The 10,709-nt window shown below is 50.5% G+C and overlaps 1 protein-coding gene across 1 annotated transcript in view; it reads left to right on the plus strand.

The window, feature by feature from the left end:
* The window catches only part of LOC129843042 (calsyntenin-2-like), a 249,928-nt gene extending 240,011 nt beyond the window's left edge, over positions 1-9,917 (plus strand). The window contains exons 11-12 of the mRNA XM_055911770.1: positions 5,511-5,722; positions 9,697-9,917. Coding sequence (XP_055767745.1) covers positions 5,511-5,722; positions 9,697-9,899 — 415 coding nt within the window. The 3' untranslated portion in view covers positions 9,900-9,917. The remainder of the gene's footprint in view (positions 1-5,510; positions 5,723-9,696) is intronic.
* Positions 9,918-10,709: the final 792 nt, after the last annotated feature.

Below are 10,709 nucleotides of genomic sequence, written 5' to 3' on the forward strand. Positions count from 1 at the left end.
CCTCTCCTCCTCTCCCTGTCCTTCTCTCCCTCCCCTCCTCTACCTCTCCTCTCCCTCTCCTCCTCTCCCTCTCCTTCTCTCCCTCTCCTCTCCCTCTCCTCCTCTCCCTCTCCTCCTCTACCTCTCCTCTCCCTCTCCTCCTCTCCCTGTCTTCTCTACCTCTCCTCTCCCTCTCCTCCTCTCCCTCTCCTCCTCTACCTCTCCTCTCCCTCTCCTCCTCTCCCTCTCCTTCTCTACCTCTCCTCTCCCTCTCCTCCTCTCCCTCTCCTTCTCTCCCTCTCCTTTTCCTCCTCTCCCTGTCCTTCTCTCCCTCTCCTCCTCTATCTGTCCTCTGCCCCCTCTCCTCCTCTCCCTCTCCTCTCCCTCTCCTCCTCTCCCTGTCCTTCTCTCCCTCTCCTCCTCTCACTCTCCTCTCCCTCTCCTCTCCCTCTCCTCCTCTCCCTCTCCTTCTCTCCCTCTCCTCTCCCTCTCCTCCTCTCCCTGTCCTTCTCTACCTCTCCTCTCCCTCTCCTCCTCTCCCTCTCCCCCTCTACCTCTCCTCTCCCTCTCCTCCTCTCCCTTTCCTCCTCTACCTCTCCTCTCCCTCTCCTCCTCTCCCTCTCCTCCTCTACCTCTCCTCTCCATCTCCTCCTCTCCCTCTTTCTCTACCATCTTTTGTTCTTTATTCCACCACTCTCTCTGTTCCACATCGCCACCTGGGGCAAGTTTTTACATTTTCATGTTATTTATTAATAATTCTGTCTGGGTTTTGCCAGAGGACAGAGAGAGAGAGAGAGACAGAGCGAGTCTGGATGGTATTGTATAACAGCCATCCCTGGCGGGCTGTGGTGAATATTCATAGCAGGTTTAAATATGTGCAGCCCCCCACAGCTCAGCCCTGGAGGGTTGTACTCCGCCCCCCTATTGGGTTCGGCGCAGGGCGGCGGGCCCACCCCTTCAGCTAGCTTAGCAAGGAAGGGGGGGGGAGAGGGGGGCTAGGAAGAGGAGGGGTCGACTGGGCTGCAGGCACACCAATTAGAAATGAATACATTATGCTCACTATGCTTAAGCTTAGCTTGTGTATTTCTAGATGTTGTTTAATAAAGTGTTCTGGTTGTGTGTAGGCGGGTGGCTGGGACTGTGGTACGCAGGCTATCCAGTGGTCTGTACTGCCTGTGAACCTTGTTACTCTCCAGCTGTTGCTCACAAAGAGAGGGGCTGGTAGTCGTCTTAGACAAGCTTTGATAACAATAATGTGTAAATCAGCAGGCATTGATGAATTCAAACAGAATTCCTTTAGAACTACGTCCAGTAAACAGGCCGGCAGAGCAGACTGTCTGTTAGGCTACAGCCAAAACAGAAACTCCTCCTGAGGAATGCTGCAATTTGCTGTAAATTTACCCGTAAGTGCGTATCACTGTAAACAAATAAATACAGTTGTTCATTAATTCCTTAAGCGTGTTTTCAGCATATTAAGGCAATTACTGCAGCCATCAGGAAAAAGTAACTAGTGTTAATCTATGCAGGGCCTTTTTTCTACCTTGTCATATTTTCTTTAATTCATTTGGCTGGGGTCCAAGTCCTCACAGTGGCCCACGCACCCTAAGTCTCCACGCTCCACTGCCTCTGCCTCCTCTCCACAACAATACCCTGCCGCTCCACTGTCTCTGCCTCCTCTCCACAACAATACCCTGCCGCTCCACTGTCTCTGCGTCCTCTCCACAACAATACCCTGCCGCTCCACTGCCTCTGCGTCCTCTCCACAACAATACCCTGCCGCTCCACTGTCTCTGCCTCCTCTCCACAACAATACCCTGCCGCTCCACTGTCTCTGCCTCTCCACAACAATACCCTGCCGCTCCACTGTCTCTGCCTCCTCTCCACAACAATACCCTGCCGCTCCACTGCCTCTGCCTCCTCTCCACAACAATGCCCTGCCGCTCCACTGTCTCTGCCTCCTCTCCACAACAATACCCTGCCGCTCCACTGCCTCTGCCTCCTCTCCACAACAATACCCTGCCGCTCCACTGCCTCTGCGTCCTCTCCACAACAATACCCTGCCGCTCCACTGCCTCTGCCTCCTCTCCACAACAATACCCTGCCGCTCCACTGTCTCTGCCTCCTCTCCACACCTTACCCTGCCGCTCCACTGTCTCTGCCTCCTCTCCACAACAATACCCTGCCGCTCCACTGTCTCTGCGTCCTCTCCACAACAATACCCTGCCGCTCCACTGCCTCTGCCTCCTCTCCACAACAATACCCTGCCGCTCCACTGTCTCTGCGTCATCTCCACAACAATACCCTGCCGCTCCACTGTCTCTGCCTCCTCTCCACAACAATACCCTGCCGCTCCACTGCCTCTGCCTCCTCTCCTCAACAATACCCTGCCGCTCCACTGTCTCTGCCTCCTCTCCACACCTTACCCTGCCGCTCCACTGTCTCTGCCTCCTCTCCTCAACAATACCCTGCCACTCCACTGTCTCTGCGTCCTCTCCACAACAATACCCTGCCGCTCCACTGTCTCTGCCTCCTCTCCACAACAATACCCTGCCGCTCCACTGTCTCTGCCTCCTCTCCTCAACAATACCCTGCCGCTCCACTGTCTCTGCCTCCTCTCCACACCTTACCCTGCCGCTCCACTGTCTCTGCCTCCTCTCCTCAACAATACCCTGCCGCTCCACTGCCTCTGCCTCCTCTCCACAACAATACCCTGCCGCTCCACTGCCTCTGCCTCCTCTCCACAACAATACCCTGCCGCTCCACTGCCTCTGCCTCCTCTCCACAACAATACCCTGCCGCTCCACTGCCTCTGCCTCCTCTCCACAACAATACCCTGCCGCTCCACTGCCTCTGCCTCCTCTCCACAACAATACCCTGCCGCTCCACTGTCTCTGCCTCCTCTCCACAACAATACCCTGCCGCTCCACTGTCTCTGCCTCCTCTCCACAACAATACCCTGCCGCTCCACTGTCTCTGCCTCCTCTCCACAACAATACCCTGCCGCTCCACTGTCTCTGCCTCCTCTCCACAACAAGACCCTGCCGCTCCACTGTCTCTGCCTCCTCTCCACAACAATACCCTGCCGCTCCACTGTCTCTGCCTCCTCTCCACAACAATACCCTGCCGCTCCACTGTCTCTGCCTCCTCTCCACAACAATACCCTGCCGCTCCACTGTCTCTGCCTCCTCTCCACAACAGTACCCTGCCGCTCCACTGTCTCTGCCTCCTCTCCACAACAATACCCTGCCGCTCCACTGCCTCTGCCTCCTCTCCACAACAATACCCTGCCGCTCCACTGTCTCTGCCTCCTCTCCACAACAATACCCTACCGCTCCACTGCCTCTGCCTCCTCTCCACAACAATACCCTGCCGCTCCACTGTCTCTGCCTCCTCTCCACACCTTACCCTGCCGCTCCACTGCCTCTGCCTCCTCTCCACAACAATACCCTGCCGCTCCACTGCCTCTGCCTCCTCTCCACAACAATACCCTGCCGCTCCACTGTCTCTGCCTCCTCTCCACAACAATACCCTGCCGCTCCACTGCCTCTGCCTCCTCTCCACAACAATACCCTGCCGCTCCACTGTCTCTGCCTCCTCTCCACAACAATACCCTGCCGCTCCACTGCCTCTGCCTCCTCTCCACAACAATACCCTGCCGCTCCACTGTCTCTGCCTCCTCTCCACACCTTACCCTGCCGCTCCACTGCCTCTGCCTCCTCTCCACAACAATACCCTGCCGCTCCACTGCCTCTGCCTCCTCTCCACAACAATACCCTACCGCTCCACTGCCTCTGCCTCCTCTCCACAACAATACCCTACCGCTCCACTGCCTCTGCCTCCTCTCCACAACAATACCCTACCGCTCCACTGCCTCTGCCTCCTCTCCACAACAATACCCTACCGCTCCACTGCCTCTGCCTCCTCTCCACAACAATACCCTGCCGCTCCACTGCCTCTGCCTCCTCTCCACAACAATACCCTGCCGAGGCGAGGAAAGACACAACTTGTGGATCACCGCTTGAGAGAAAAAGAGAAAGGGAGATTAGGCTATACCACGCTTGACTGAAAATATGTTTTTTTCACACCAGAAAGGGGGAGATATGACTGTGAAACCCTGTGTGTTAGTGTTCCATGTGAGGGGGTTTACAGCGGTCTTTAGGCGTGAAATAAACAAAAACTAGGCCAGCAGCAAAGTCATATATAACGGGTAATCACAGGTAATTATGAAGGAGTCGGAATCTCCTTATGCGTGTTCATTTTTCTGCAAAGCTCCAACCGAATAAAGAGCTGTTGTTGTGCCAGTCCCAGCCCCTGACAGATGTTAAACTTCCTCCTCTGTAACTACATGGATGTGAAAAACACCAGCTTTGACAGCTTCCTTGTTAACTGTATTTTCCTTCTCTCCTCAGCCTCCCTCTCTCACTCTCCTCAGCCTCTCTGTCTCTCTCTCTCTCCCCTCAGCCTCCCTCTCACTCTCCTCAGCCTCCCCCTCTCTCTCTCTCCTCAGCCTCCCTCTCTCACTCTCCTCAGCCTCCCCCTCTCTCTCTCTCCTCAGCCTCCCTCTCTCACTCTCCTCAGCCTCCCTCTGTCTCTCTCTCTTTCTCCTCAGCCTCCCTCTGTCTCTCTCTCTTTCTCCTCAGCCTCCCTCTGTCTCTCTCTCACTCTCCTCAGCCTCCCTCTCTCTCTTTCTCTCTCTCCTCAGCCTCCCCCTGTCTCTCTCTCTCTCCTCAGCCTCCCTCTCTCACTCTCTTCAGCCTCCATCTGTCTCTCTCTCTCCTCAGCCTCCCTCTCTCACTCTCCTCAGCCTCCCTCTGTCTCTCTCTCTTTCTCCTCAGCCTCCCTCTGTCTCTCTCTCTTTCTCCTCAGCCTCCCTCTGTCTCTCTCTCTCACTCTCCTCAGCCTCCCTCTCTCTCTGTCTCTCCCCAGCCTCCCTCTCTCACTCTCCTCAGCCTCCCTCTCTTTCTCTCCCTCACTCTTTCTCTTCTCTGCCTCCACCTGTCTCTCGCTTTCTCTCCTAAACCTCCCTCCCTTTCTCACTTTCTCTCATCAACCTCCCTCTCTCCTCAGCCTCCCTCTCCCTCTCTCTCTTTCTCTCTCTCTATCCTCAGCCTCCCTCCCTCTCTCTCTCTCTCTATCCTCAGCCTCCCTCCCTTCCTCTCTCTCCCTCTCTCTCTATCCTCACTCTCCCTCCCTTCCTCTCTCTCTCTCTCCATATTGTGTCTTGCTCCTGTGGTTTCTCATTGATTGATGTCTAATCTGCATTGTTTATGTAGTATGTGTCAGGTTATTTATGCATGTCTATGTCAGATGTCTGCATCACAGATGTCTGCATTCAGTCAGCCTCACAGTGTACTAGGTGGAGGCTTATTCAACCTTTTCAAGGTTGCTGATTCCTGGAATTAGCCCACGCACACATTCTCAAAGTATCTAAGTATTCAATGGCTCTGATATTTCACACATACCTGAAGTGATACCCAGCAAACACATACTGAAACATACATTCACATTCTATTTATTTCTCGACCTCCCAGATGTTTTGGGGAGGACACATGTATCTCCATCCCGGACATCGATGCAGTGGTGATGGTGCTGCAGCCCAGTGAACCCAGGATCACCATAGCTGGGGTGGACAGACTGACCAGGCCAGCAGCTGACCTCAGAGGACCAGCAGGACTCACTCTGTTCCAGGACCTTCACATCATCAGTACTGTCACCAAGGGAGACACAGCCTCACACCATACAGGTACAGGGTACAGGCATAGAGAGGTGTGTGTGTGTGTGTGTGTGTGTGTGTGTGTGTGTGTGTGTGTGTGTGTGTGTGTGTGTGTGTGTGTGTGTGTGTGTGTGTGTGTGTGTGTGTGTGTGTGTGTGTGTGTGTGTGTGTGTGTGTGTGTGTGTGTGTGTGTGTGTGTGTGTGTGTGTGTGTGTGTGTGTGTGTGTGTGTGAAAGAAAGAAAGAAAGAAAGTGAGAAAGAAAGAAAGAAAGAAAGAAAGTGAGAAAGAAAGAAAGAAAGAAAGTGGGAAAGAAAGAAAGAAAGTGAGAAAGAAAGAAAGTGAGAAAGAAAGAAAGAAAGAGAGAGAACTAGAGAGAAAGAATAGGAATGGATTTGTGTGTGTGTGTGTGTGTGTGTGTGTGGGGGGGGGGGTGGCTTGTAATTATAATGCTGGTCCAAAGGACACACACTGCTCACCACCACAAAACTATTTGATTAGGTTGAAGTCTTTAGACTCTGGAGAGCACAACATCTCCTCTCATATTGGAACTTCATCAACTCCTCTCTATCCCATACACGCACACACACACACACAATAACCACACGCTCCTAGTCACACAACACTTGGCTAATATATAGCCTCCAGCTGTGGTCTCCATTTCAGCTGCAGAACGAGAGGAGGAAAGAGAGAGGCAGAGTGTTTTCTACCTCCCTGACAATGGAGCGAGTGAAACCTCTCGCTCTGGTTATCCCTGTCTAATTGGCAGCTATAGCGTTGAGGCTGAGTACTGCTGTTCTGTGTTGTTCCCAGACTCCGCACTGAGAGGACTAGAGACGGGATTTAAATGTCATTTCCATTTGCCGTTCAGCCAGGCAGGAACCCATGCAATCATTTGTCTGGTAGGCAGAGGTCTTAGTCAGCGGGGGGGCTGGACTGTAGAAGCTGGGGACAGTGGGGGGGCAAGTCTGATGTCAGTAGTACAGGCCGGCTCTGTTCTGCCTCCCCCACCATTCACAGTTCCTTTAGTCAGAATTGTGACTTGCACAGCAGGATAAGACTGTACTTAGTGTGGAGAAAGGGTCACCGGGTGTTAAACTGCTCAGTGCAGCAGTAGGATGGTTGAGATCTACACACACACACACACACCCACACACACTTGATCTCATACAATATGAAATACAGATTCCATTCTCTCCATCATATGACATATATTCTCTGTCTTTCTTGCCCTCCATGTGTCATTCTCCTCTTCTCTGTATTTGTTAGTCTCTCATGCCCTACTCTTTCCTAACACGAGCACATTCCCTCCTCTCCACTGTATCTCCACTCCTTTCTAAACGTTCCCTCCCTCTCCACTGTATCTCCACTCCTTTCTAAACGTTCCCTCCCTCTCAACTGTATCTCCACTCCTTTCTAAACGTTCCCTCCCTCTCCACTGTATCTCCACTCCTTTCTAAACGTTCCCTCCTCTCCACTGTATCTCCACTCCTTTCTAAACGTTCCCTCCCTCTCCACTGTATCTCCACTCCTTTCTAAACGTTCCCTCCTCTCCACTGTATCTCCACTCCTTTCTAAATGTTCCCTCCCTCTCCACTGTATCTCCACTCCTTTCTAAACGTTCCCTCCTCTCCACTGTATCTCCACTCCTTTCTAAACGTTCCCTCCCTCTCCACTGTATCTCCACTCCTTTCTAAACGTTCCCTCCCTCTCCACTGTATCTCCACTCCTTTCTAAACGTTCCCTCCCTCTCCACTGTATCTCCACTCCTTTCTAAACGTTCCCTCCTCTCCACTGTATCTCCACTCCTTTCTAAACGTTCCCTCCCTCTCCACTGTATCTGCACTCCTTTCTAAACGTTCCCTCCCTCTCAACTGTATCTCCACTCCTTTCTAAACGTTCCCTCCCTCTCCACTGTATCTCCACTCCTTTCTAAACGTTCCCTCCTCTCCACTGTATCTCCACTCCTTTCTAAACGTTCCCTCCCTCTCCACTGTATCTCCACTCCTTTCTAAACGTTCTCTCCACTGTATCTCCACTCCTTTCTAAACGTTCTCTCCACTGTATCTCCTCTCCTTTCTAAACGTTCCCTCCTCTCCACTGTATCTCCACTCCTTTCTAAACGTTCCCTCCTCTCCACTGTATCTCCACTCCTTTCTAAACGTTCCCTCCTCTCCACTGTATCTCCACTCCTTTCTAAACGTTCCCTCCTCTCCACTGTATCTCCACTCCTTTCTAAACGTTCCCTCCCTCTCCACTGTATCTCCACTCCTTTCTAAACGTTCCCTCCTCTCCACTGTATCTCCACTCCTTTCTAAACGTTCCCTCCTCTCCACTGTATCTCCACTCCTTTCTAAACGTTCCCTCCTCTCCACTGTATCTCCACTCCTTTCTAAACGTTCCCTCCCTCTCCATGGTGCAGTATTCCATCTCTCTCTTAGTCTGTATGTCTCAGGGGGTCTCCTCAGCTCCAGATGTTTCCCCTCCTTCCCCCAGTTAGCACAGCTCTGAGATCAGTCAAGCCTCAGCCAGGGATAGAGGAGTACCAGGGTCTCCCTGGACCCCTGCTGTTCCAAGGACAACCCCTGCTTTGAGGAGTGCCTCTCCGTAGGGAGGCTGTGGAGTGGGCATGCCAGGTGTTACCCCTCCCCAGGAGAGAACACAGCAGGCTGAGAGGCAGGGAGCGCTAGAGAACTGTGGCTAACCTAACTGTACAGCAGACTGTGTGACATCCAGGCTGGCTGAGTGTGTAGCAACAGAGGGAGTTAATAGTGCAGCTAAAGAGTTTTTGAACAGTGTTTTTGAACAGCGTTTTGGGGAAAATAGCTTGTTAATTTAAGTTGGTTAGTGTGGAATAGTTTTTTAAAAATGCTCTTGGATAATATTGTTGTATACAGATGCACTATCGTAATTTGACCCTGCTTCTCACAGCAGAGAAATAGTCCTGCAGCGACAGGAAATGTAAATGATTGTGTGGATTGTAATTAATGGGCATTTTTGTAGGTGGTGATACATTTATTGTTAGGCTAAATCAAATTTAGTTTAGTTTATTTGCACAAATAGAAAGGTAGTTTGTAACAGTAAATAACATCAACAGTATGTGCAGGAGTGGAAAAAATCCTAAAACAGCTTGTCAGCAGTGTGGACATTTTAAAGTGAAATTACAACCTTTCGAAGCCTTGTTACAACCTTTAGAAGCCTTGTTACAACCTTTAGAAGCCTTGTTACAACCTTTAGAAACCTTGTTACAACCTTTAGAAACCTTGTTACAACCTTTAGAAGCCTTGTTACAACCTTTAGAAGCCTTGTTACAACCTTTAGAAGCCTTGTTACCACCTTTAGAAGCCTTGTTACAACCTTTAGAAACCTTGTTACAACCTTTAGAAGCCTTGTTACAACCTTTAGAAGCCTTGTTACAACCTTTAGAAGCCTTGTTACAACCTTTAGAAGCCTTGTTACAACCTTTAGAAGCCTTGTTACAACCTTTAGAAGCCTTGTTACAACCTTTAGAAGCCTTGTTACAACCTTTAGAAGCCTTGTTACAACCTTTAGAAGCCTTGTTACAACCTTTAGAAGCCTTGTTACAACCTTTAGAAACCTTGTTACAACCTTTAGAAGCCTTGTTACAACCTTTAGAAGCCTTGTTACAACCTTCAGAAGCCTTGTTACAACCTTCAGAAGCCTTGTTACAACCTTTAGAAGCCTTGTTACAACCTTCAGAAGCCTTGTTACAACCTTTAGAAGCCTTGTTAAAACCTCTGATACACTACCAGTTGCATTTCCTGCTGTGCAACAGAGTGATCAAAGTAACATAGCAGGTCTGTATGTGTGAGTGCATGCATTCAACTCTGTGTGTGTGTGTGTGTGTGTGTGTGTGTGTGTGTGTGTGTGTGTGTGTGTGTGTGTGTGTGTGTGTGTGTGTGTGTGTGTCTGTGTGTCTGTGTGTCTGTGTGTCTGTGTGTCTGTGTGTCTGTGTGTGTTTTGTTGTTGGTTGTTGTTTTTTCAGCGGGCAGGCTGGGGGTCCAGGAGGAGATCATTCATAACCTGGACTACTGTGACATCCTGGTGCTGGGGGAGGAGCTGAGGCCGGAGCAGGAGAGTCTCCAGCTGCAGCGTAGCACCCTGCTGGGGAAACACCTGGACGCCAACAACTCCACCTCAGGCATGTCTATATACGGTAAGTTACCATGGAAACATCTAACCTCCTGACATCTAACCCATATATAACCTCTGACCAACTCCACCTCTGGCATGTCTCCATCTATGTTACCATGCAAACACCTAACCATAACCCCTATCTTCCTCCATACCCCCATCTTCCTCTATACCCATAACCCCTATCTTCCTCCATACCCCCATCTTCCTCTATACCCATAACCCATATCTTCCTCTATAACCATAACCCCCATCTTCCTCTATAACCATAACCCCCATCATCCTCTATACCCATAACCCCCATCTTCCTCTATAACCATAACCCATATCTTCCTCTATAACCATAACCCCCATCATCCTCTATAACCATAACCCCCATCTTCCTCTATAACCATAACCCCCATCATCCTCTATACCCATAACCCCCATCTTCCTCTATAACCATAACCCATATCTTCCTCTATAACCATAACCCCCATCATCCTCTATACCCATAACCCCCATCTTCCTCTATAACCATAACCCCCATCTTCCTCTATAACCATAACCCCCATCTTCCTCTATAACCATAACCCATATCTGCCTCTATAACCATAACCCCCATCTTCCTCTATAACCATAACCCATATCTTCCTCTATAACCATAACTACCATCTTCCTCTATAACCATAACCCATATCTTCCTCTATAACCATAACCCCATCTTCCTCTATAACCATAACCCATATCTTCCTCTATAACCATAACCCCCATCATCCTCTATACCCATAACCCCCATCTTCCTCTATACACATAACCCATATCTTCTTCTATAACCATAACCCCCATCATCCTCTATACCAATAACCCCAATCTTCCTATATA

This window comes from Salvelinus fontinalis, unplaced genomic scaffold (assembly GCF_029448725.1).
Source record: "Salvelinus fontinalis isolate EN_2023a unplaced genomic scaffold, ASM2944872v1 scaffold_0093, whole genome shotgun sequence".
Lineage (NCBI taxonomy): Eukaryota > Metazoa > Chordata > Actinopteri > Salmoniformes > Salmonidae > Salvelinus > Salvelinus fontinalis.